The 27224-nt window shown below is 53.3% G+C and overlaps 1 protein-coding gene and 1 non-coding gene across 2 annotated transcripts; one reads left to right on the top strand and one right to left on the bottom strand.

Annotated features, from left to right (window-relative positions):
- Nucleotides 1-1002: 1002 nt before the first annotated feature.
- Nucleotides 1003-18487, bottom strand: CEACAM19 (CEA cell adhesion molecule 19). Its single transcript, XM_030298808.1, has 8 exons — nucleotides 18433-18487; nucleotides 17159-17527; nucleotides 6843-6993; nucleotides 4343-4426; nucleotides 3720-3766; nucleotides 2990-3075; nucleotides 2461-2493; nucleotides 1003-2031 (listed from the first exon to the last, which is right to left on the bottom strand). The coding sequence occupies exons 1-8, from the start codon at nucleotides 18485-18487 to the stop codon at nucleotides 1978-1980; spliced, it is 879 nt and encodes a 292-aa protein (XP_030154668.1). The 3' UTR covers nucleotides 1003-1977.
- LOC115503583 lies at nucleotides 17956-18143 on the top strand. Its single transcript, XR_003965422.1, has one exon.
- Nucleotides 18488-27224: the final 8737 nt, after the last annotated feature.

Below are 27224 nucleotides of genomic sequence, written 5' to 3'. Positions count from 1 at the left end.
GTGGGGCTCGAACCCACAAACTGCGAGATCATGCCCTGAGCCCAAATCAAGAGTCAGGTGCCCAACTGACTGAGCCACCCAGGCGCCCCTGAAATTCTTTTCTTTTCTTTTTTTTAAAGTTTATTTATTTAGCTTGAGAGAGAGAGAGAGAGAAAGAGAGAGGCAGAGAGAGAGAGAGAGAGAGAGAGAGAGCATCCCAAGCAGGCTCCATACTGTCAGCGCAGAGCCCGATGCGGGGCTTGAACTCACAAACCATAAGATCGTGAGCTGAGCCGAAATCAAGAGTCAGCCACTTAACACACTGGGCCACCCAGGTGCCCCACAAACGAGTTATTGGCGCTTAACCGACGCCCCCCAGGGGCCCCTCAGGATCCTTAACTTGATCATACCTGCAAAGTCCCTTTTGCCACGTAAGGTAACATTCACAGGACATTAGGACACAGACGACTTTGAGGGGCCATTATCAGCCTACCAGTCTTTTTTCAGCTCCCGGATAAATAAATAAATAAAAGCTACCGTCCATTATGCTTTATTTGTCCTGTACCATCTACCGCTCCCATCTCCCTGAACTCACCTCCCTCCCTTTCCCTCTTCCTTCCTCTGCTCCCATCACCCTGGCCTCTTTATTGCCCCTTGAACTCCCCAGGCACAGTCCTACCTCAGGGCCTTTGCACTTGCTGCTTCTTTGCCTGGAATGCTCTCCCTCCAGATCCCTACATGGCTTCCCCTCCCTCCCCCTTTAGGTCTTGGCTCATTGTCACCCTCTCAGCAGCCTTCTCTGCCCTTCCTATGTTTCAAATCACAATCCCTCGGGGCGCCTGGGTGGCTCAGTCGGTTGAGCATCCAAATCCTGTTTTCAGCTCAGGTCATGATCTCACGGCCCTGGGATTGAACCCTGCATCGTCGGGCGCCACACTGAGTGTGGAGCCTGCTTGGGATTCTGTCCCTCCCGCTGCCTCTGCCCCCCCCTTACTTGCACGCACATGCGCGCTCTCTCTCTCTCAAAAAGTAAAATCCCAATCCCTCGATACTCCCAGCCCCCCTTCTCGCTTTATCTCCCCAGTGGCCTCATCACCATCCAACACACCACGTGTGTAAGTTACTTCGCTCGTCGACTCTCTCCCCTGCCACGGCGCCCCTCTAGGAGAACAGAAGGGATTGTCTGTCTTGTTCCCTCTCAAAGCTGCAAGATCCAGACGTGGCTTATTTATTGCTGAGTGAGTGAATAAATTAAGGGGCTACAGACTGGGCCCACATTTGGGGCCTGGGGTTGGGTGGGGGCAGAGAGGGCCTCGGTACGATTCGGGCCGGGGGTGGGGGCAATGGGCAGGAATTGGCCACAGGTTCTGAAAGACGGAGTCTGGGGAGGGCGGGGTCTGCCCCTGCCTGGGCAGGGAAGGGGTCTCACCCGGTAACCGACCAGGTCTGTCGTCTGGGGTCACAGCCCGTGAGGCCGGCCCTCCCTGCCATGTGCCTTATCCTAGGGGGCCTGTGTGGTGGGGGGCTGCCTTGTCCCAAGGGGCGAGGGGCTCCAAGGACAACCAGGGAGCAGGGGTGGGGCGTCTTGAGCTGACGGTCAGAAGCCCGGCCAAGTAGGCGCCGGTCAGGTCTGGCTAGAGGCAGGCCCAAGCCCCAAGTGTCTCCCCCCCTCCCCCCAGTATCCAGTGTGTGTGGGGGGGTACTTTGGGTTGGGACAAGGAAAGCCTGTCTTTCACAGGCACGTGGCCCAGGCCAGGTTGCTGGAAGGACCAGAACTGAGTGTGGGTTGTATACTCAGAGGGTCCAAGAGGAACTGGGTCCATCATGATCTCTTGCCCCCTGCCCGGGACACCTGCCCACGTCTTCGTGGGAGTCCACCTCATTGGCCCCACGGCCCTGGCGGCCTGGTCCTGCGGGGTCTCTGGTACGGCTCTTCTGCGGGCGCCAGGTCCCAGGGGAGGGCTGAGGCCGTCGCCCTTCCAGGGCCCTGGGACCCCTTCAGGGCCTTGGCACGAGCTGGCAGTAAGGAGCAGGGTCGGGGTTCAGCAGGTCCTGGTGGGGGAGGGAGAGAAGGGGGTTGTGGGTGGGGGGGTCAGGGTCAGGGGGGAGCCAGGCAGAGGCTGAGAGATACGCGCAGAGAAAGGCACACAGACACACGGGGACACAGAGATCCAGGGGCGGACAGGAGGGGACAGAGAGGGGCTGGGACCCAGGCCCAGAACGGGCTCCCCGCGGTGGGGTCTGACGCAGGCCCCGACCTGCTGTGTGACCCTGGGCACCGCCCTTGCCTCTCTGGGCTTCATTTCCTCCTGTGCAAACTCACAGCCTTGGAATCCTTCTAAGAGGGAGGAAAGTGCCTCCCCAGGAGGGGAGAGGCTGTACCGTGTACAACTACGGACCCTGAGAGCAGGTGGACGGTGGGTGAGGGGGCCCCTCCCGCCCCGCCGTCCTCCCCTCCCCTCCCGCTTCCCAGCTCCGCACCTGATAGTGGTGGTTCTCGGGCAGGGGCAGGGGCTGCAAGGGAAGAGCACGGGTGAGCCAGGCGCCTCCAACCTTTGACCTTTGCTGTGAGGACAGACCTGGATGCCAAGTCCTCACCGGCACCGGCGGTGGCACGTCCAGTGTTCTGCCCATGACCCCTTTAGCGCTCGGCCTCCCGTCCACACCTGCCCTTCTGAGCTTCTCCGTTTCAGCTTTTGAAATTGCTGCTCTCGTTCAGTTCACTTTTTCTTATTATCAGCCCTTCCCACCGATAATAAGGGGAGTATCTGCTCCGTGTAGAAACTACAGCCAAGCGGCAGAGAAAATAAAGTCCCCCACCAGCCTCCGTGCCCCAGAGACAAAGGCTCTTTAGGTTGGGTCCCTTCCGGTCTCTTTTCCTGGTGGCTCGAGAGCAGGGAGCATCCCAGAGAGAGTCGCGTTCCCACAGCGTGGGACAAGGTGCCGGGCCCCACAGCGGGCTCCCAGGGGAGGCACCAGGTGGGCTTCGGGGGGAGGGGGTGGGGCTCACCATGGCGGTGTTCGCAGACCCCGGGTCACCGAGGGGGGACACCAGGAGGGTCGGAGATGGCATCACTTCGTAGATGTTCTCGTCACCTGAAGCAGAGGACAAGGGAGGAACCGGCTGACAGGTGGCCCACAGGCCGGTGCTGGCTGCTGCCGGCATTCATTCGTTCGGCCAACATTTGTGCAAAGCCCTCTTCTTGCCCAGCCCGGTGCTGGGGACACAGCGGTGACCGAGGCAGTGCTGGCCCTGCCCTCCTGGGGCTCACCGTCTGGTGGGGGAGCCAGGTCTGTCCCCAGAGTGGATAGGGTGAGTGGCGGAGCCCAGGGCTCATGGAGGTGGGTCAAGGTGGGCTTCCTGGAGGAGGGGACGTCTGAGACTGAAGAGAGAGCTACGCAAAAGCAAGAGTGAGTAGGTGCAGAGGCCTGGTGGAAACAGCCTCGTGTTTGAAGGGCGATGATTTGTTTGGCCTGTCTGGATTATATATATATATATATATATATATATATATATATATATATATAGTCTGTTTTTTATTGTTTTCTTTTTGAGGCTGGGAATGTTATATGTGGGACACAAAGCCAGGAAAGATGGTGGGGACCAGCGTATGGGGGTCTTGAGAGCCATGTTAAGGAGGCTGAGCCCGTCCTACAGACACTGGGGAGCCATGGAGGGCCTTTGAGCAGAGAGGAGTGACAGGGTGAGAGTTTTGGAAGAGGAGGGACTTCCGGCTTACCGGCATTGTGGTTGGGGTGCGCCTCTGGCTCCTCTGTGGTTGTCGTCCTGGGGACACACGGAGGGGGCCTGTGTTAGGGCACTCAGGTGAGCAGAGAGAGACTCGGAGAAGCTGGAAAGCCCATGAGCCCATGAGAGAGAGAGATGGTCTGGTCCCTGCTTCAGAGTGAGTCAGGACAAGACGTGCCCCATCCCCCCTGCCCCTTCTCCCATAATCTCCAGCCACAGAGCCCTTCCTCAGTTTCCCCAGCCACTACTGTGTGCCAACGACCGATGCCACTATTCATACAGACCATCTAAATCCAGGCGCCCCTGGATACCCTTATTTAAAAAACACACTTGAGGGCGCCCGGGGGGCTCAGTCAGTTAAGCATCCGGCTCTTGATTTTGGCTCAGGTCATGATCTCACCGTTGGTGGGATCGAGCCCTGCATCGGGCTCCTCTCTGGCCGCATGGAACCTGCTTGGGATTTTCTCTCTCTCTCTGCCCCTCTCCCACTCATTCTCTCTCCCTCCTTCTCTCTTTCTCCCTCAAAATAAATAAATAAGCTTTAAAAAAAAATACACTCGACATCATTGCAGCAAATTCATCAACTCACTGAACAAATATTTACAGAACACAGACCGTGGGCTGGGCCCCGTTGAAGCCACTGGGGACACAGCTGGGAACAAGACCGACAAGGACCCCTGGCCTCCTGGAGCAGGCATTCTAGTGGGGAGAGAGAGAGAAGTCATATAAGTGACTGACAGTAGAATGTCAGGGAGTGAAAAGTGCTATGAAGGAAAATGAAGGTGGAAAGGGGCAGAGGGTAGAGGGGGTGTGCGTGTAGTTTCAAATAGGATGGTGTGGGGAGCCTCACTGAGAGGGTGACATTTGAGAAAAGGCCTGATGCAGGCAAGGGAATCAGCTATGCAGAAATCACGGGAAGAGAGTTCTAACAGCTTGTGCAAAGGCCCTGAGGCAGGAGCAGGAATAGCAAAGGAACAGCAAAGACAGGGGTGTGGCTGGGACAGAGAGTGTAAGGGGGAGAGGGGGAAGAGGGGAGGTTAGAGGGGGTTAGCGGGTCAAGCTAGGTCTTGTGTCCATGGTGAGGACTTTGGCCTTGACTCTGAGGGACCCAAACTGACTGATTTTCACCGGATCTTTCTGGCTGCTGAATGGGGAACAGACTGGGGTGGGGGTAGGGGGGTGGGAGTGGAAGCAGGAGACAGAAGCTGCCATGTTGCAATGAAACTTGACTTAAGTAGAAAGTGAGGAAAATGAAAGCCAATGGTTTAAATTTGTAGCTCGACGGGGCGCTTGCGTGGCTCAGTTGGTTAAGCGTCCGACTTCGGCTCAGGTCATGATCTCATGGTCCGTGAGTTCGAGCCCCACGTTGGGCTCTGTGCTGGCAGCTTGGAGCCTGGAGCCTGCTTCGGATTCTGTGCCTCCCTCTCTCTCTGCCTCTCCCCTGCTTGTGCTCTATCCCTCTCTCTGTCTCTCAAAAATAAATAAATGTTATTAAAAAAAAAAAAAGATGTGATCACCGATTGACCGCTGAGCTGGACACAGGCCCTCGGGGGCTCCTCGCCCCCTTCCCTGTCCTGGGAACGTGGGTTCTACCTGCCTTTTCTGCTCCCAGGACATGGCCTTCAGATGGCATGTGGTGCTGAGGACACCTGCACGGTGGACGTGACTGAGCCCGGTTTTAGGACCTCCTCCTTAGCTGCTGCCCCAGACAAACCTCGTATCTAAGTTTTCTTTGCTTCGTGAAACTGTCCCTACTGACCGGGAGTGGCCTCTTTCTTCCGTCTCCCCCTCCCCTCTGTGTTTGGGGGCTGGTTTCAGATTACACTGGGGAAGCCCCCAGGAGCATTAGGGACCCACATCACCTCTTTTTGTGCCAGCCGTGAGCTAAGAAGGAGGCCTGGCAGGGATGGCTTAGGTGCCTTTAATGCCCTCCTTCCAGCCGTGGCAGACATGACTAATCGATCACAGCATCCGTTCCCACGGAACTCAGCGCGGCCTCCAACGCCTTTTCCGCCAAGCTCTCTAGGGCACCCAGTAGGCCCTCAACAGGTGTGTGTTGACTGATTCACTGAGCACAACGGAGCTGGGAGGCGAAAGCTGTTCGCCGCCCCTAAATTGGAGCATGTCGGGAGAAAGACAAGTAGAAGGATCAAGAACCAGAGACCACAGCACCTGAGGGAGAGTAGGACGAGGAGGTAAAGTGGCTGCCTTCATTTTCTGGATAGTAGGGACGCTGGAGAAATTCCTCGTCGGCAAGCAGCTCAGAACCAAGGTCAGGAGAGAAAGTTCTCAAGACACTGATTTCACGAGGAAGGAATTTTTCACAAACAGCCCCCTGGGAAAGCAGGCCCTTCTCCATCCTCCCCACCCTCCCCGGGGGCAGAGGGAGGCACCGCCTGATGCCTTTGCCTGCCCACCATCCACTCGGCTTCTTTGCCAATAAAGTGTGTTTTTTTCTTGGGGGGGGGACCCCTCCCCCCTCTGAACCCATTTGGTCACATGGAGCTGGGTCTGTCTCTGGCTCCAGAGCCGCACAAATAGCCCAAGTTTGGCCAATCAGGGTATTTTAGCACCTGGCCACAGCGGCTGGTCTGCACAAGGACATGTGATTTAAGTTAAGCCAGTGAGAAGCAGCCCTGAGGCTTTGGTTGGAAGTGTTAGGGACAAGGTGTGGTCTGCTTGCTGTGGTGGCCCAGTTGGTGGGATGTAAGCCTGGAGCCACTGGGAGCTGTCTCGTCACACTGCGCAAGGGCAGGGCCTGCCTGTGAACGAAGCCACCACGGAGAAAAAGCGAAGTTGAGAGGTGTATGGAGAAGTCTCTTGACAAAATCGGGCCCCTGGATCCAGCCATACCTGAAGCTCATGGAGGAAAAAAAAAAACAAAAACAACTTTCTAATTTTTTGTAAGCCCATTCAGAGGTAGGCTTTCTGTCCCTGGGAGTGCAGACGCCTATCTCGTACAGGCTAGAAAGATCCTTTCCGCCTCAAGAGTTCCGAGATTTGATGAGATCGTGTATGTGCCAGATGACGTGACTCATGGAAGGATCAACCAGCGGGACCCAAGGGGGGGGGAAGAAGACAGAGGGAAGGAGAGAGAGGCCTGGGGCCCCTGTACCTGTGGCTCTGGCCCCTCCAGCTTCTTGTTAACAGGAGATGGGCAATGCTCCCGATGAAGAGGGCCCCAGCGGCAAGGGATCCAATGATGATGGCAACCATGATCCCAGCGCTCATGGGCAGGTGTGTAATGGGCGGCTCCTTATGCTTTTCTGAGGGGTATGGGAGAGAGCAAGAGGCCTGTGAGATGTCCTGGGAGGGCGTTCCCCCCCCTCCCCTCACCCCTGCATCAGTGACTGTCTGTAGAGCACCGATACCATTTCATTTTCCCAGCCCAGAGCTTTCTCCTGCTTTCCAGAGCTGAGCGTCTGACTCTCTGATTGATTCTGCTGCACATGAAACTCGGCCTCCCCAGATGCAACCCCTCGGCTCTCCCCTCCTCGAAATCTCTGCTTCCCTGAGATTTCCTACCATCCCCGGCACATCAGAAACCTCCGGACACACTCCCCCCACCTCACCCCACCGACCTGCTTTTTCTTGCCTCAGTTGATGACACCCCCAGGATGAGGTTCTGGGCTATGTTTTGTCGGGGACATAGGGTCTCGACTCACAGGGTTCTCAAACACTAGCTGCCAGGTTTGGGATGAAGCCTGCCTGACTTCTGACCCCCCCCCCCCCCACGAGGACCTCCAGCCTTTAATATCAAGCTGAGCACCTGCTATGTCCCAGCCCTTCTTGGCATCTAAGCTCGCAGACTCTGAGGTCAGAATGCTGGGGTTCAAGTCCCTGGGCAGATTACTCAACCTTCCGTGCCTCTCCCAATCTATGAAATTGGGGATAAGAAGAATATCTACCTTGTGGGGTTGTTGTGAAGACTGAATGAGTTCACACACACACACACACACACACACACACACTGCTCTTTCAATTTTCCAACAAAGTAGATTCTGTGCCATTTTCAAGAGGAGGAAACCGAGGCACAGAGAGGCGTACTAACCTGCCTGATGGCTCACAGTAAGTGCAGTGCTGGGATTACCCCTGGGCCACCTGAGCTCCTAACGACCACTCTGTGTGGCTTCCAAAAAGGCGCCTGTGGCCCAGGAGCCCCTGAAGGGTGGGAATTAACCGTTTCAGGCTCTGCACGAATGAAGACTGTTATTTCCGAACAGACTAGGGTGCCGTTGTATATATCTGCGTAACTAAATCCATCAATATTTGCTGATTTCATCCCTTTCCCTGAAAGTTGATCTGTTCCAAGTGTCCAAAGCCCATTTTTCAAATGTAATCTTCTCACTGGGAGGAAGAGGATAGTTCCTGTCTGGGCACATATGGTCGTTGCCTCCACAGCCCAGGGAGGTGGCTAAGTCAGGCCCATTTTACAGATGTGCACACCAAGGCCCGGAGGGGTTGCATTTGGACAGAGGAGAGAAGACAGTCCGTCTTCCAGGCACCGCGTCAGCAACTTTTGCACCTTCTCCCTTTTTAAAAAAAAAAATTTTTTTTTTCAAGTAGGCTCCACACCCAACATGGGGCTTGAACTCACAACCCTGACATCAAGAAGTCGCATGCTCTATGGATTGAGCCAGCCAGGTGCCCCCACCTTCTACCTTTTTGAATCCCCACAACAGCATGTGGAAACTCAGTGGCTCTGCTGAGTGACTAGGGAGGTGGGGCCCAGCCCTCCCCTCCCCCCACCATTGGCTGACTCAAGGAGCCTCCCAGTTCCTGTCCTCCCCACCCCCACCCTGTTGCCCAGTCTTCTTGCAGCATCCAGGGCCCCTGCTGCCCTGTCCACCCACGCAGTCCCGTCACCCCCGGCTCCTTTCCTCACACTCTGGGCTGTCCAGCCTTTGCCTAGGCTGTTCCCTCCGCTTGGCACACTCTTCTCCATGCGCTATACAGAACTCCTGCTTAATTTACCATTCCCAGCTCCCTCCGGAAGTCTTTTCTGACAATCCCAGGCCAAGGAGACTCTTGATAGGCATTTCCTTCATAGCTTACTCGCTTCATCATGCGACGAGTTGATTCAGGCTGGCAGCCTGGACATGAAAGAGAGCTCCCACTACCTCCCTTCTGACCTCAGGCTGCACTTGCTAATAGACGAAGTTCCTCTTTCCAGCTTGACTCTTAACTCGGGCAACAGAGCTTGACTCTCAACTCGGGCAACAGACCCTGCATGCGAGGCATCCTGTGATGGGAACCGGAACTACCCCCTCAAGCGGTAGGAACTGCCCCGAGCCAGCAAGGCCCCTGTGTCTGACCCAGAGGCAACGATGGACCTGACCTTGGCTGCCCACCTGTGTGTACCCACTGCCCTTCGCCCACATTTTCCTTATATAAACTTAGAAGTGTTTTCGGCACTTTGGAGACCGTGTCTGAGATGCCAGTCCGCTGTCTCCCCGGTGTCGGCCTCACCGAAATCGATTCCTTTCCTGTTTCACCTCCACCTCTGCAGTGCGTTCCCTGGGGATATCCCGTCCCTTGTCGCGCGCGCAAGCGGCAGGAACAGTTCAGCCGTAAGCCAATCAGCGCTCTGCATTCCTTTGGCCTTCGTGATTGGTTCCCGTTGGTCCAATCAGAATGAGGCGAAGGGGTGTGGTTCAGAATAGCGGTGGGGAAGGGATCCCTTTTTCTGGAAGCTGTGGGTCTTGAGGCTTGGGGACCCTGGAGTCATTTTGCTACCTGGAAGGCATCGATCATGTCTCCTCCCTGGGAAAGAGAACCCTGAGCTTTAGCTAGGTGGAGGTCTCCCCCAAACAAAGACATTTTCCAGCCTCCTTTAAAGCCTCCATGCACCGGCAGCTCATTGAAACATGCCTTAGAGCACTGTGTTGATCATTGTTGCTGACGTTGGAACGCTGGGCAATTTCACATGCAAAATTCTGTGTCCGAATTTCTCCATTTTTTAAAAGCCACGCCTCATTGTGGCTTTGCTTTGTCTTAAAAAAAAAATTAAAAAAAAAAAAAAAACGTTTATTCACTTTTGAGAGACAGAGAGAGACAGAGCATGAGCAGGGGAGGGGCAGAGAGAGGAGGAGATAGAATCCCAAGCTGGCTCCAGGCTCTGAGCTGTCAGCCCAGAGCCCGATGCGGGGCTCGAACCCACGGATCATGAGATCATGACCAGAGCCAAAGTCAAATGCTTAACTGACTGAGCCACCTAGGCACCCCATGAATTTCCCCATTTCTGAAGGACACCAGACGTATCCGATTAGGGCGCAGCCTGGTGGCCTCATTTTAACTCAATTACCTCTATAAAGATGCTATTTCTTTTTTTTTTTTTTTAATTTTTTTTCAACGTTTATTTATTTTTTTTGGGACAGAGAGAGACAGAGCATGAACAGAGGAGGGGCAGAGAGAGAGAGGGAGACACAGAATCGGAAACAGGCTCCAGGCTCTGAGCCATCAGCCCAGAGCCTGACGCGGGGCTCGAACTCACGGACCGCGAGATCGTGACCTGGCTGAAGTCGGGCGCTTAACCGACTGTGCCACCCAGGCGCCCCTAAAGATGCTATTTCTAAATAAGGTTATATTCTGATGTCCTGAGGGTTCGGACTTAGCGTCTTTTTGAGGCGACATCATTCAACACGCAACACCTCCCAAGCTCCGTTCCCTGCCCTCCTGGAAGATCTTTGAGCTGTTCAGGATCCTTTCATCTATTTCTTTGCTGCTTAAATCAGCTCGAAGCAGTTTCTGTTGCTGTAGCAAGAACCCTGCCTGATTCACGTGACTGAGTGTCCTCTTTTTATAACTTGCTATATTTTCTGCCTTTTACTATAGACGGTGAGCTTGCAAAGAGGGAGGCTGTGAATCCCTGTATTTTTCCAAGTTGATTGCGACAGGATCTCTGCTGTAGTATGAACTTGCCATTCTTTTAGGTAGTAGAAGGGTCTAATGCCCCTCCCTCGAATCTTCGCTAATCTTAGTGGCTTGCTTGTAATCAAAAGAATACAATGTAAATGATGCTGTGTGACTCCCCAGGCTAGGTCAGAAGAAGCCATGGAGCCTCTGCCTTGGTTTCTTGGAACTTGGAACCTGCTCTCTGTTTGTTCTCCCTAAGAACCCAGCCTCCATGTTGTGAGGGAGCCCGAGCAGTGACACTGGGGACACCACACGACAGTGATCTGGTGGATGGTCCCAGCTAAGTTCCCAGCTGACAGCCCGGACGAGCCTCCACACATGTGAGTGAAGACGCTTCTGGATGATTCCAGCCTCCAGCGTTTGAGCCAACCTCTCAGCCTTTGAGTCTTCTCATCCGAGGCCCCAGACATCATGAAGCGGACAGGCCCTCCCTGCCGCGCCTTGTCTGAATTCCTAATCCCCGAAATCGTGAACACAATACAATGGTGGTGGTTCTTATACCACTGGAACAGAGCCCCACATTCTGTTTCTTCTTCCAGGAAGCAACAGTTCCAGGAACTGTTCCAGGAACTTCTTTCCAAAGTTTGCTTTTTGGTTTTTCTCTTTCCTGGTCCCTGGGACCATCTCTGTTCTTTAACAGAGAATCATCAGAGCCTTTTTCCATGGATTATATTTCTCCGTGTGTATCTTTTTGAGACAGAGAGAGGGAGAGAGAGAGAGAATCTTAAGCAGGCTCCGTGCCCAGCGAAGAGCCTGACACGGGACTTGATTCCATGACTCTGGGATCATAACCTGAGCTGAAATCAACAGTCAGATGCTCAACCGACTGGGCCATCCAGGCGCCCCTCCATATGTATCTTTGATTAGATACAAATACATCTGAAAAAAGTGCTTTGAGAGGCCATCACACAAGTGGACAACAGCCAGACCATATATAAAAATAGAATTTTGACCCACAGTCTGCAGTGCGCTGCCTAGAAAACCGACCCTCGTATAAACAGCCCAGGAAGCCAGCCTGCTTTGGGTCAGACTTAAAGGAAACAGGATTGCTATCTCCGGTGACCATCCAGGACCACAAACAGCCACTTCCGCAAGAATGGGCCTTAAATGGCCGGGACTTGATTAACGACCAACAGCTTCCCTAAGGTTCGTCCCAGCTTCTAACTTCGGACCAATCAGAGAAAGCCAAATACGCAGCCTAACCAATCGCCTTCTAGGTTCCCCGGGCCAACGGCCTCCAATCAGGGCACAGGTGAAGCCTTCTCTTTTTTTCCACCACGAAGCTTTCCCACCCCCCTCTGCCTGTCTTCGAGCCTCTGCCCAAATGCAAGTGAGAGTGGCTGACTCCCTCGCTAGAGCGAACTCCGAATAAATAGCCTTTGCTTTTCTCATTGGTCTCATTCTTTGCTGATTTCCACAGCCTCGAAAGCAGCAGCTTCGCATGGATTTGCCGACCAGTCCGCGACCCATGGTGGGAGGTGTAATTGCCCCCGCTTTACAGACATTTGGGGACCAGAGGCTCTGAAAGGTTCGGCCGTTTGACGAAAGGGGAGTACTGCCGGTGAGTATGAAACCCGTGACACCATCCACTTAGACCTCGATGGTGGTAGCTAATGATGAGGCAGAATCAAGTCATAAAAGTGTGGGCTCCGGAGCCCGCCAGCCTGGGTTCAAGGCCTGCGTCTGCTGCTCCTTAGCTGGGTGACCTGGGGGAAGTTACTTAAACTCTCTGTGCCTCCGTTTCTCCATCTGTATAATGGGGATCGTCGTGCCGTGGCTGGGAGGACACAAAGGGTAAATGCGTGTGAAACACTCTGCGCGTGTTCAGTGAAGGGGAGCTGGGCTCTGTAGTTTACTGCCTCGGGCGTCAGAGGGCCCGGAAGGCTTGGAGGAACCCGTGCAAGGTTGCTTGAAGGTCCCAAGCCCCCACGACTAGATTTACGGGGGAACGGACACCAGCTGTAAACGACCGTGATCCCCCCCTCTGGCTTTTGAGCCTGGGTTAGGCTGCTTAACGGCTGCTGGATCTCGAGCAACTGACTTCATCTCGCCGAGCCTCTGTTTCCTCATCCGTACACTGGGGACAGCTATAGGACCTCCGTGCCCTGGGCCTTTCTTGTGCTGTCACAGGCTGCCCTGAGCCTGTGAGCCCTCCACTTGGGGAGTTCTGCCCGAGACGCACTTCCTTAGCCTTTTTTATCGCGTGGGCACGGTCACGTGACCCAGGCTCCCGGCTCAGGGACACGCCCACCCACATATAAACGCTCCCCTCCAGCACGGAGCTCTCTGTCCGTTCCTTTTGTACGCTCAGTGCCTGGAGCACAGGAGGGGCCCAATAGATGCTTGTTGAATGCATGAATGAATGCAAGCAAGCGTGAGTGAATGAATGCAGCCTGCCAGTCCCCCCCCCCCCCCCCCCCAGGCAGGGGTTCTGGGCCCCGGGCTGACACTGCGGGCAATGCTTGCTCTGGCTGGAGAGTTCCGTAAGTAGATTGCACCTTGTTTCTGGTTCTCGGCCTCCTGGGGGTTGTGCAAGCCCGCAGCAGCCTGTGTTAAGCCCCTTTCCAGCCACTAAAGGCACACAAATTCCTTGATGATTAAGAGAGATAAAGCGTGGGGATTGCCCGGGACCCAGGGAGAGCTCCCCACCACGCCCCCCACCCAAGGGTTGGATTTAGGGCCACCGCTGTCGTCGTATAAAAGCCCTGGCAGGGCCCTGGCTGCCGAGGAGACCCGTCCTGCCCTGAGGACACGCCCAAGCCTGGGCCTCGTTACCTCCGTCTTTTCCTTTGCTCTTCCTTTGGCCTAAGGGCTCTGCTTCCTGTTCCCTGGGCTCAGCCCTCTGGCATTTCCCACAAGGGAGTGGCTTCCACTGGGGCTGAGAAAGAACCAGGTGGCAGAGGGCCAGGGACATGAACTCGGACCCAGCTGGGGCCTCGGTTTCCTGCCTTTCCCAGCCGCGTGGTGGGGGGGGGGGGGGGGCGTTCGCCTCTCTGTAAAATGAGGATCATGCCAGTTCTTGTGGGAACGGAATGAAGCGAGGTCAGCAAAGGACTTGGCTTAGAGGTACCCTGCATCCAGTAAGTGCTCATAGACGAGAGGCGGAGCTACAAATACTTACGAAGTACCTACTGTGTGCTAAGCACTGCTCTGCCCTAGGGGATTCATGGTGAACAAAACAATAGATTCATATTATGATTCTTATGAGGAGAGCAGGTGTTGAGTCCTGGAGCATCTGTGCAGTCCTGATCCCCAGGCCTCTGACTTCCCATCTTGTTTGCTCTCCTTGATCCCAGCCCCTTGGACAAGGGGTAGACCCTTCACTCAAGGGGAAGGAAACCCCAGGCCAGGCTAGATCAGCCAGATTCTGTCTCTGTCTCTTCGGCTCTCTTTCTCTTTTTTAATGCTTATTTATTTTTGAGAGACAGAGGGCGAGCGGGGGATGGACAGAAAGAGAGGGAGACACAGAATCCGAAGCAGGCTCCAGGCTCTGAGCTGTCCGTACAGAGCACGGTGCGGGGCTCGAACCCACGAACCGTAAGATGATGACCTGAGCCGAAGTCGGACGCTTAACCAACTGAGCCACCCAGGCGCCCCAGCTCTCTTCCTTTCCATCCCTGCCTTTTGGAAGAAGAGATTCAAAATATGCAACGAAGCCTGGGCTGACACCCGGTTTGAGGTCTGGCAGGAATCCCCAGCCGTGAAGACGAGATGCGGTCAGAGGTGGCGCCCCCTGGAGGAGAAGGGAGCACTTGCCTTTCCAACAACTTCTATTTCCCATCAGCTCTGCGGGGCTCCCCACCCATTCATTTTTTCAACAGTTTGTCTGGCCCCGTTCTAGGCTCCCAGGAGACAGCTGTGAACCCAGGCTTCCCAGGGCCGACATTCCAGGGGCTTCCTCCGGGGTTCTACAAGGCTCCCTACACTGTGAGTCATTGGCACAGAGCCTCTGTCCTTACAACCCGCGCCTGGGCTTGAAAACACCCCCCAGCGCTGGCCTAGGGTGTCCCTCCTGCTCTCCTGCCTCAGGCGTGCTGGCCCCCTGCCTGCTCAGTGCATGAATCCCACAGCTTGTTGCCACTGGCCCTTTGCACAGACCAAACCCTCTGCCCGAACATCTCCCAAAGCTCCTTTCCCCTCGACTTAGAATTATCAGTAATGATCAAGCGTTGTCGAAGGAGCACCTTTCCGGGGTAACCTCCATACTACTGCTACTTATAATTTCATCATCCCCGTGTGTGACTTTTCCTTCGCGGTCCCTGCACTGTTCCTGATGACCTGTTTTGTGTGTGTGTGTGATTATTAGTTAATATCTGTCTCCCCCGCTGGTCTGTGAGCCCCCGGAGGGTGGGGTCAGGGCTGCCTCAGTCTCCACTGTGTCCTAGCCCTGACCAGGGCAGTCCAGACGCAGAGGCGGCCTTGGGGCAGAGGCTCGTGGGGGAATCTTTGCTGAAGGAACCAGTGAATGAGCAGTTCGGCATCTCCGGAGGCAGCCCCGGAGGCAGCCGAGCATTCGAATCCCAGCCCTGAAGCTAATATTGGGGACATGCCTTAAACCGCCTGAGCCTCAGCCTCCTTCTGAATACAATGGAGATTTAACCATGGGTGGGGTAAACTGGGTATCAGATCACTCCTCTGTTTAATACCCTCCAGTGGCTTCTCTCATTCTCCCCATGGCCAACAAGCCCAGCCCCTGTGTGCCTCTCAGGCCTCGACCCCTAACACCCAACTTGCACACTGCCTTATGGCGACGGCATCCTTCTGTCTATATGCTTTGAACACACCAGGCTAGACTTGCCTCAGGCCCTTTGCACTTGCTGTTGCCTCTTCTGTCCCTCAGAAATCTGCAGGGCTCCTTTCCTTCCTTCTGCTCAAATGTCACTTCTTCAGCAAGCTTACCTGATGACCTCCCGTCCCAGATTACATCATCCTGTTTAATCTTTTTTTTTTTTTTTTTTACTGGGTAAATCATAATCTCTCTGCCCCTCAATTTCCTCGTCTGTAAAATGAGTCTGATGATATTTCCCACTCAGAGGCCTGCAGTGAGGATTCAATGAGTTATACATAAAGCAAGCATGTGATAAGCACCAAATAAAGTTAGCGCTATTATTGTTAATGTCTCTGAAATATGGCCTTCATTTATCATTTCCGTGCTCATTATCGCCTCCCACATATGAATGGAGGTGAGGAGGTTTTCTTTCTTTCTCTTCTCTGGGAGGAAATGGCTAAGCTCCCAGACTCTGGCGTTATGACTTTGTGGGATCAAGTCCCAATTCTACCATTGTCTGTGCCTCAGTTTCCTCATCTGTAAAGTGGAAACAAAAATCGTGCCTGCCTCGTGGAGTTTTTGGCCTAGAAAGGTTTCATTCATTTATTTATTCAACAAACATTAACTGAGAATCCATGGTGTCCTCCCCCCCCACCCCCCGCCCCGCACTGTGGTAGAATTTGGACGATAAAAGGACCACTACGCTCTCGCTCTCTCTGAAGAAAATTCCATCCTAGTGAGACACGTTTGCAACGTGATAAGTCAGAGGCCGTTATGAAAATCACAGAAGTAATGGCGTGATCAGAGTCCTCTGGGGACACAGATGGTTAATGACCAAGTCTGCCTGGTGGGGGGGGGGGGGCTGAGAAGTTCTTTTTTTCCCCCGGCGCTTTTGGGGGGGCTGAGAAGTTCTTCCCCCCCCCCCCCGGCGCTATTGAGATGTTACTGGTATAGGACGTTACACGGGGGTTTTAAAGCAAATTAAAATTTAAAATCGACTTATTTGTTTTCAAGGAATCTCTACACCCAACGTGGGGTTCACACTCACAATCCCCAGGCCAAGAGTTACATGCTCTTCCAGCTGGGCCAGCCAGGGGGCTGTATCTTTCTTTTTTAAAGATACAAATGAGTTAATATCGAGCAGTGGTTCTCAATCAGGGGTGACGTTTGGCATTGTCGGCAGGCAATTCTGGTTGTCACAGCGGGAGGAATCCTCCTGGCATCTAGTGGGTGGAGGCCGGGGAAGTCTCTGAATATCCTACAGCGCGCAGAACAGCCCTCTCCTACAAAGACTCAGCGGGTCTGAAATGTTAACAGGGCCCAGGGCGAGAGGCTATGCTCTCGCGTAAGTGTGCCCAAGTGACGAGTGCCCAGGAATGGCTGGCCATCGCCATTGTCCACGGCCCCCTCTCTAGCACTTTGCCCCGAGTGGATTGCTCCCTTAGGACCACGTACACCGTAGGAGCTCAATAAATATCCTATTAGGGAAGGCGTGGGAGCGGTAAAAGAGACAGTGTGTTCCCCAGGGCCCAGCTCAGGCTCTGGCACAAGGCAGGCGGTCAATAGATATTTTATCCGTGAGGATTAAGTGATAGCTTCAGGGCCCGGCACACAGTAGGTGCTCAATCAGTAGGCGTTGAACGGGTGAAGGAGAGCCAAACGAGGCGGTATGGGCACAGATCCTGGGCGTGGGAGATGTCAGGGCGCGTGAGCCTCCCCACTTCCTTGCTCGGCGGGGCAACACTCACCCTCCACCCGGACCTTGGTCTTGGCCCTCATGGTCCAGGCAGGATTGATGGTGACAGCGACCTGGTAGGTGCCGCTGTCGGTGGGCTGGGCCCGATGCAGCAGCATGGAGCCATTGGGGAAGCCAACGATGTCACGCTGCCCCATGGCACCGCCGTCCCTCTGGGGCCGCTGAAGCTCGGGGATGTAGGTAAAGAGCATCGTGCCACCGTGGGCCTCCTCCCCCAGGTACCAGTTGAAGTCCTGAAAGGTGTCTGGGATGCCCCGGACAGACAGGAGCAGGTCCTGGTTCTTTTGAGGATGCTCTGGAATCTTCTGGATGCGGAGGGCAGCCCGGGAGCCTTGGGGGACCCAGAGGGCCAGGATTGAGGCTGCGGGGGGGTTACAGGGGTGGCCTGACATCAGAGGTGTCGGGCAGGGATCATAGCATTTTTCCTCTCTCTGTGTCCTCATCTGGGGACAAGGATTCTGAATGGTGTTCAGGGGAAGCAGGGCTGGGGTTGATTAGTGATGTCTGCCCCGGGGTCAGGAGTGGGGACCCAGATATGAAAGCCACAGGTTTCTTATCCCATTGGCCCAGCAGATTTTTCTGCCCTAAGGTGCTATGTGGTCTGCTTCTAAACTCATGGACTCTCTGAATTCATTCATTCATTCATTCATTCATCTAACCAATATTTACGGACATACATATTAGTTATGTTATAGTACCAATTATATATGATATGTCTAAAATTCTCTAGATTTCTAGGCACAGGGGATACAGCACAGAAACAAATACAAATTAATTCCTGTCCCCATGATGGTCCGGGGAAAGGCTCCCGTGTTGCTGAACCTGCCCGGTTGTGGGTACAGCCTTGTACCAGGCAGTCCGATCCTGACCTCAGTAAATTACCAGCAACAGTTTTTTTTCTGGGGTTTGAATTTGCAATAATGGGCGTGAACATTCTAGCCGCAGTTTGATGATCACGTATGATACTGCAAATAGGACGAACACACACACACACACACACACACACACACACACAACCCCCTCTCGCCAGCCCCCAAACAAACAAAATTCCTGTCCTCGTGGTCCTGACATTCTAGAACGTTCCATAGTTAAAATTAGGGATGGGGTGTGAGTCTACAGCTCCCCATCCTCCCCAGCCCTCCCCGATCTTACTCTTAATAATGTCGTCTTCCCTGACCATCCTTCCCTTCTTCTAAGAGGAAACCTCAGCCTCTGGGCTGAGTCCTGCCTTCCCCCCCTCAGCCCTGGGGTGTGTTTCCTCCTTACCTGAGAGCAGGAGGCCCTTTGAGAAGTGGCGTCGGGCCCCCTCAGGACTTGCCATCTTGGTGGCGGGGGCCACTGCGGGCACTCAGTGGGCACTCGGCTGGCAGAAGTCGGCCAGCTCAGTGGGGGTCCTGGGCGTGCCTCCCAGACATGGCCGAGGCTGACCAAGCCCCAGCACCCCCTTTCCACAGGCTTCCGAGCCTTCACCCGTGCTCCCTGGGATGGCTGCCGACACTGGTTGAACCAGTTTTCCAGGGTGACTGGGGAGCTTCCTGGGGCTTCCCAGGACTCCTCCCTTAATCCCCTCCAACCTCTCTCTTCTCCCCACCCAGTGTGACTGAGCAATCTCCCCGGGCCAGGCAGCTCCCCGCATGTAGCCCCAACATAGCGCCCTCATCCAACATCCCCCATGCATAACTGTGCCCATTTCACAGAGGAGGAAACTGAGGCTCAAGGGAGGAGGCAAGTCTACCAGTAGGTGGAGATGTGATTTCACCTGTGGCTGGCTTACTCTAAAGAAAGCTTTTAGCATAGTTTTTCAAAAGCATCATTCATTCATCCATCCATTCATTCATTCCAACACACGCTCCTTATGCCCAGCCCCATGCTGGGTGGTGCTGAGGACACAGTGACGACTGAGACAGCTCTTGCTTTGCCCTCCGTCCACAGTCGGGCTCACATTCTGTGTCTATGTTGGGGAGGGGAACAGACCCATCCCCAGACAATGATGATCCGGAGGGATCAGCGCTGGGACAGAGGAGCCCAGGGGGCTGGGAGAGCCCAAAAACGATGCCTCACTCAGCCTGAGGGGCAGGGAGGGCTTCCTGGAGGAGGAGACAATGGAACAGAATGGGAGTAGCGATGAGACAGGTGCAGTGGGGTGGGGTGAGGTTTATACCAAGCATTGTTAACAGCACTTGAAAGGGCGTGGAGGCTGAAGATTCTGGCTGGGGAGGGTCTGAGTAGGAGGGGGTGAGGCTGGAGAAGAAGGAGGGAGGGATCGATTGGAATTCTGAGCTGTGTTAGAACAGGGTCTAGGTGATGGAGGGTCCAGGGTTGTGCTGATACTGTGGCCAGTAGCCGCATATGGCAATTGAAATATGCCCTTAAATTAATTAAAATTAATGCCTCAAAAATTAGTTTCTCAGGGGCGCCTGGGTGGCTCAGTCAGTGAAGCATCTGACTCTTGGTTTCAGCCCAGGTCATGATCTCACGGTTTGGGGGTTCGAGCCCCACCTCGGGCTCCGCGCTGACAGTGTGGAGCCTGCTTGAGATTCTCTCTCTCTCTCTCTCTCTCTCTCTCTCTCCCTCTCTCTCTCTCTCTCTCTGCCCCTACCCCACTCCCTCTCTGTCTCTCTCTCAAAAAAAAAATTAATTTCTCAAACTGGCCACTTTCTTTTTTTTCTTAATTTTTTTTTTTAACGCTTATTTATTTTTGAGACAGAGAGAGACAGAGCATGAATGGGGGAGGGACAGAGAGAGAGAGGGAGACACAGAATCGGAAGCAGGCTCCAGGCTCTGAGCTGTCAGTAGAGAGCCGGATGCGGGGCTTGAACCCCTGAACTGTGACGTCATGACCTGAGATAAAGTCAGACGCTTAACTGACCGAGCCACCCACCCAGGTGTCCCTGAAATTTGTTTGTTTACTTATTTTGAAAGAGAGTGCACTGGGGGGGGGGGGCAGGGAGGGAGAGGGAGAGAGAGAGAGAATCCCAAGTGGGCTCTTCCATGCCGTGCCCAGCCCGACTTGGGGCTCGATCTCACGAAGCTGAGCTGAAATCAGGAGTCGGACCCTTCACCGACCGAGCCACCCAGACGCCTCTATCACAGGAGTTTCTCCTGCACGGGGCTGGTCTAAGGATCTGAAGGGGGCAGGGTCTGCGGGAAGAACAGTAAGTTGGGGTGCTTGTCGGTAGCAGTTGGTGTGTGTGTATGTGTCGCCAGACTGCCGCAGGTGAGGGCGTCCACCGGAGTCCGCAGCTTGGAGTGACAGAAAAATCTTGACTTTGAACCACCTTAGGGTGGGGTGGCCCAGCCCGGCTAAACAATCGCAGAGTCCCTGTGGCGAGCTGGTGAGCTTGACTCAGCCGGGCTCCGCTATCACTCGGCTATGGGATCTTGGCTGCAGGTGACTTCACCTCTCTGAGCCTTGGCGTCCTCCTCTGGACAGTGGGGACAAGCACCCGCACCTCACGGGGCTGCCGCGAGGGGTAAGGAGACACTCACGCAAGAGGCCCCCAAAGCACACAACAGACGTCTGGCGGTGGTGGTGGTGTTGACCTTGTCTTTGGACTTGCGCTCCTTCCAGAATTCTCCCTGCCCCTCTGTGACCCCGCTCAAGGGACGTGCATCCCCCCCCCCCAGGCGTTTCCAACCCCCCACCTCCCGAAAGCTCCCTGATGCCTTGAAGGCTTTGTGCGATGTTTAGTGTCCACGGGGATTTACCCTCAGTCCTTCTGGCTGCGATTTTGAAACTTCCTCTCTCTGCTTGAGAGAGAGGTGGTTGCAAACCCGGCCGTCATTTCCAAGTGCGGCCGCCCCCGGGGAGACAGCTCAAGCTTGAGCCCCCAACAAGATTGCCCGAACCAACCTCATTCTGGTAGGAATTTGGTTGCACAGCAGGAGTGGAAGTTAGGGGGTCAGAGGGATTCTGGTACCTTTTCACTGCTGACCTCTTGGAGTGAAGGCTCCGTAAGTAGTGTTAGGCCTCTCTCTCTCAAATAACGACTGATTCCTTTTGCATTATGAAAAGAAAAGGTTGAATATAGAAAATTTAGACAGTATGAACGCAAAAAGAAGAGTGTAAAATTAAACCATCTTCTAACTACCCAGAAAGGTTCACCGGTTAAAAAAATACCAGACTTCTACTGTCAGCCATTCTATCATTCTGCAGCCTTCCTCTGGGTTTTTGCCCAGTTTCAAACGGCAGATCCTGATGGGTCCAAGTCCCCCCAGGCAGTCTCCTTCTTTCGCTGGGGATTGGTTGAGCGGTGGGCGATGCCGGCCAATGAGATCCCGAGAGGAGGCTGCTGGGGAAGTTCACCCAGGACAGGGTCATCTGTTTTTCCAGATCTGGGTCTGGCTGCGATGGCTGGAATGCAGCAGCCCTCTTGGCGCCAGCCGGAGGCTGAGGCGGATGCCAATGCGCGGTGGAAAACAGAACCAACCGCAGAGAAGCAGAGCTGAGCTCCACACGCGGTGCTTGGAGTAGAAACAGACAGTCCAGTTCCTTGTGTTTAATCTCAGTCTGGGGAGCAGGGGTGGGGAGGGAGGGCCCTCTCCGCTCTTGGCCCCTGAAGCACCCTCACCATCCCATTTTTATATACTGATGGAGGTTCTCCCAGTGACTGGAGTCTCCCTAGGCTCCCCTGAGCCCTTCCTACGAGGCCTGACTCTTGGACCTCCGTGTTCTTCTCTCTTTTCTCCAATTTTGGCAAGTATCGTCCTAAGTCAATTTCACCAGAACCTGTCACCCTTGATAGCTGTTCCGCCCTCCACGTCCAATCAGGTTCCTCGTTTCCCCCCACCCCTCCCCCCAGGTGCTGTCTGATCACCCCTGCCTGCCCTCCACCAGGCAAGAATCTTGTCGGGTGCTTTAACAGGCATCGTTAAATAATCATTTTCTTTACAGTTAGAATACTATTTTTTTTTCTTTAACCCATCCTTCTTAATCCATCCTTCACTTCGTGGATTTAATTGGTTCCTAAAAATCCTGCCCCGAAGAGCTGAGGTGTGGAAATATGCATATATATGTTTAAGGTAGAACTCCAGGATATTGAACCGTTCAAATGAAATAACGTAAACGTCTGTGACTCGACACACAGTTTACAAAACGTGACATCACCCACTTTGCTTCCAAGGCGTTGCAAAGAGACAAGCGAAAATAAATGCTGAAAGAATTAAAATTCCCCGCATAACCTTCACAGATCAAACCGGGCATTGCTTTAAGACTACGTGCACCGATCAGTTCCATATATTAACTGATGTAATGCTAACGTTTGTATAAAGTAGCTTGATTCAGTATCCTCATTTACAAACAGGGAATCGAAAGTTTATGATGATTAGGTTAAGAAGGATTTGAACCCAGACTATCTGACTGCGAGTGTCATCGTGTGCACAGCTCCCTGGGGTCGGCGTCCCCTAAATCTACCAGACATTGTCCACAGCTGTGGCATCAGTTGACGTTCCCACATCCCACGTATGAGATCTCACGAGTCTCCACCTCCTCATCCACAGCTGCTGTTTTCAGACATTTGGAGTTTTGCAAATTTCATTATGGTAATTGTTGCATTTCCTGAAATCCGGGTAAAGCTGAACATCTTTTCACATGCCTATTAGCTGCCCAATGTTTCTCCAGACGTTTCATTATGACAGTTTAATTAACTATATTAAGCTATCGCTGGAAAACAACAGAAATATGTGGTTTGGCCAAATTATGAAATAATTTGCCTGTTTAATCTCAACGAAGCCCATTTTCTATTGATCTCTTATATGCTCGTGATGAGGGAGGTGGGGCAAGCTGAGGGCAAAATACAGGCTGCCCCCCACCCCCCCCCCCCAGGTGGGATATGGGTGATATTCCCCGGACACCCCCCCCACCCCCCTCCTCCCCTCCACGAACAAAGGAAAGGGGTTTAAGTGCTTGCCACGGTGATTGTGGGGAACTAAGGCAAATGAAACTTAAATTCCCTTACTGCCTCCAGCCCATTGGCACGTCCTTGAAACCGACAGAGTGACCTCCCTCCAGGAGCTCAGCTGCCTGGATGATGACACTTTGCTGGGGGCAAAAGGGAATCTTGGCTTAACATTATCCTGACCCCCCAGGATCCTGTAAATGTATTTCTTTTATCTCAACTGCCCCCAAAATATGCTGGCAATCCTACTCCAAGTTTATGCCCCCCCCATATACATCTGAAGGGTCTCATGACTGAGGTTTTATTGAAAGGTAATAAATGGTGTTTCCCTAGCAACAGCTAGCCCCTCAACGTCTTGTAAACCTTGTTTCCAAAGTTCCTTAGAGACTCTATCCCTGACCTCCTCTCAACCTGAGGGTAAATAATGAATTACCTGTCATGTCCCCATGCAGCAGCTTTTCCTGTGCATGGGTCCTATCCCCCTGCTTTAATAAAATCACCTTTTTGCACCAAAGACGTCTTCAAGAATTCTTTCTTGGCCATTGGCTTCGGACCCCACGAACCCCCACATCACCCCCAAAACTTCATCATTAGGACCCAGGCAAATACTAACCTGCTTTCTGTCACTTTTTTTTTTAATTAAAAATTCTTTTTCTATAAAAATTTAAAGGTTTTTTTTTTTTTTATTGTGGTAAAGCTAACACGCCAAATGGATCGTGTTAACTATTTGAAAGTGTGCAGTTTAGTGGCATTTAGCTCGTTCACAGCGCTGTGCAGTCATCACCCCTATTTCCAGAACTTGTTTTGTTCTGTTTTGTTTTTGTCTGGTTGTGTGTGTGTGTGTGTGTGTGTGTGTGTGTTTTGTTTTTTATTTAAAAAAAATTTTTTTTTCAACGTTTATTTATTTTTGGGACAGAGAGAGACAGAGCATGAACGGGCGAGGGGCAGAGAGAGAGGGAGACACAGAATCGGAAACAGGCTCCAGGCTCCGAGCCATCAGCCCAGAGCCTGACGCGGGGCTCGAACTCACAGACCGCGAGATCGTGACCTGGCTGAAGTCGGACGCTTAACCGACTGCGCCACCCAGGCGCCCCTATTTTTTATTTTTAAATCACAACAAAAGGAAACCTTGGACCCATTGAGCAGCCACTCCCCATCACCCCCTTCCCTCCAGGTCCTGGCAACCCCTCACCTCTTTCCTGTCTGTGTGGATTCGCCTACTCTGGACTTTGCCTAGAGACGGAATCCTACCCTCTGTAGCCCTCTGTGGCTGACTTCTTTCATTCTTTTGGGGTTCATTCGTGTTGTAGCCAGACAGTGCTCCACCCCGTTTATCTCTGAGTAATATTCCACTCTGTGTGGGTGGATACACCCCATGTTATCATCTGTTGACACGCATCTGGGGCGTCTCCACCTTCGGCCATTGCGAATAGTGCGGCTGTGAACACCGATGTACAGGTGTTTGGTGACCTCGTTTCAATTTTTCTGGGTCTCTGCCTGAAAGCGCAATTGCTGGGTCACCTCGTTTCCCACTCAGATTTCGGGAGCACAGGATCGATCGTCGGTCCAAGCCGTCTGCCACCTGGAGGTTTCCAGGACCTTGAGTCTCCTCTAGGTGGGGTAGTATCGGCTTGGAACCCCCGCTACCCCTTCCTCCCCTGGGAGCAATGCCCGGGCAGGGCTTGGGGCTGTTTTCGCCTCTCCGTCTGACCCTCTCCCCTTCCTGGCCCAACACGGATGATCGTGGTTTTCTCAATCGTCTGTGATTTGTGCAACTTCCACGCCCAAATTCGGGGTCCACTCTCTCGAGTCCCGGGTGCTTGTGAAATCCACAGTCTGTGCAGGACCGGTTGTCGGTATCCGTGGCGACAGCAGGGGGCGCATAGTCTTTGACTCGCAATTTCACCTCCAGGAGCGTGTCCTACACTCGTGGGTCAGTACGAGCTGGGTGACAGTGAGCAAGGCCACTCATTACGACACTGTAATGGGAAAAGGGCGGAAACACTACAAACATCTGTCCAGTGGGGGCTTGGTTGAAAGAGTCCTGGATGTCCCCCTGGGGAGTACTTACTATGTGGCTGTAAAAAGACTAAAGGCACTTGCTGGGGGCGCCTGGGTGGCTCAGCTGGTTAAGGGTCTGACTTAACCACTCTCGTGGTTCGGTGAGTTCGAGTCCCAGGTCAGGATCTGGGCTGACAGCTCAGAGCCTGGAGCCTGCTTCCGATTCTGTGTCTCCCTCTCTCTCTGCTCCTCCCCCACTCGCGTTCTGTCTCTCAAAAATAAACATTAAAAAAAATAATAATAATAATAAAGGTGCTCTCTCAGAATTTCCGGAAATCTTAGTTATAAAAGTATAGTGAAGAACGGTGTGTCTGAGATGTTACTTAGTATGGAAAAAAGGATATATATTTATTCTGTGTGCATTTAAAACGTTTTTTAAATGTCTATTTTAATTTTTTATGTATTAAAAAATTTTTTTAATGTTTTATTTATTTTTGAGACAGAGAGAGACGGAGCATGAGCAGGGGAGGGGCAGAGAGAGAGGGAGACACAGAATCCGAAGCAGGCTCCAGGCTCCGAGCTGTCAGCACAGAGCCCGAAGCGGGGCTCGAACTCACAAACCATGAGATCATGACCGGAAGTCAGAGGCTCAACCCAGGTGCCCCTGTTCTGCGTACGTTAATAACCCTCACCTGACAGTTGTTCCAGGGTTATCGTGGTGAGAGTGATAGATAAAATATATTCCCTTATATGGCAAAAGGGCTTTGTGGGTGTGATTGATGACCTTGAGATGGGGAGCTTATCCTGGGGGACCCGAGTGGGCCCAATGTGTTCACAGGAAAGAGAGAGGCAGGAAGGTCAGAGGAGGAGGTGGGATGTGGGCACCGGGGGAGGAAAGGCCAGGTGATAGTCCTTACGCCAAGGAACGTGGGTGGTGCTTCTAGAAGCTGGAGGAAGAGATTCTCCCCTGGAGCCTCCGGAGGAACCCGCCCTGCGGCCACCATGATGTTAGCCCAGAGAGACTCATTTTGGACTTCTGACCGCCAGAGCTCGTAAGAATAATTTTTTGTGTTTCAAACCACGAGGTTTACAGTAATACAGTTCCCCCTTCTAAAATGTACTATTTGGTGGGTTTTGGTGTATCACATTATTAATTTTTAAAACTTGTAGGAAAACAGATGGGCGCCTGGGTGGCTCAGTCGGTTAAGCTTCCGACTCTCGACCTCAGTTCGGGTCTTGAGCTCAGGGTCGTGAGTTCAAGCCCCACGTTGGGTTCTATGCTGGTTGTGAAGCCTGCTTAAAAAGAAAATTGGGGGAAAACAGAGATGACACAAGTTGGCCATTCTAGGCATTTTTAAGTGTGCATTTACACGCTCAGGGTTGTGCAGGACTGGATACCCGTAAGCGAAAGAATGAAGCTGGGTCCTTTCCTTACTCTCTATGTGCAGACGAACTCAAAGTGGACCCCTGATGTTTTTTAATAACTTTTGATTTGGGGATGTTTATACAGGACCTAGTCAAAAAAAAAAAAAAAAAATAACGAGAGGGGCGCCTGGGTGGCTCAGTGGTTAGGCGTCTGACTTCGGCTCAGGTCATGATCTTGTAGTTCGTGGGTTCGAGTCCCACGTCGGGCTCTGTGCCGACAGCTGGGAGCCCAGAACCTGCTTCGGATTCTGTGTCTCCCTCTCTCTCTGCCCCTCCCCCGCTCACGCTCTGTCTCTCTCTCTCTCTCTCAAAAATAACTGTTAATTTAAAAAAAAAAATCGATGGGGCGCCTGGGTGGTGCAGTCGGTTAAGCGTCCGACTTCAGCCAGGTCACGATCTCGCGGTCCGCGAGTTCGAGCCCCGCGTCGGGCTCTGGGCTGACGGCTCGGAGCCTGGAGCCTGTTTCCGATTCTGTGTCTCCCTCTCTCTCTGCCCCTCCCCTGTTCATGCTCTGTCTCTCTCTGTCCCAAAAATAAATGTTGAAAAAAAAAAAAATCGAGAGGGAAATAAAACGAGCTCTCCCCAGGGCATCTGAGAATCCTGGGGGCTCATCCCTGTGGCCCTCCTGATTCAGGTTCTTGCTCCCGCACCCCTGCTTCTGTCCCACACGGTGACGGTCCACGCGAAACTCAGCCACCCCCTTGCACACGGAGAGTCTAAGATGCAATCAATTAA

This window comes from Lynx canadensis, chromosome E2 (assembly GCF_007474595.2).
Source record: "Lynx canadensis isolate LIC74 chromosome E2, mLynCan4.pri.v2, whole genome shotgun sequence".
Lineage (NCBI taxonomy): Eukaryota > Metazoa > Chordata > Mammalia > Carnivora > Felidae > Lynx > Lynx canadensis.
This window is presented reverse-complemented; position numbering and strand designations above follow the sequence as displayed.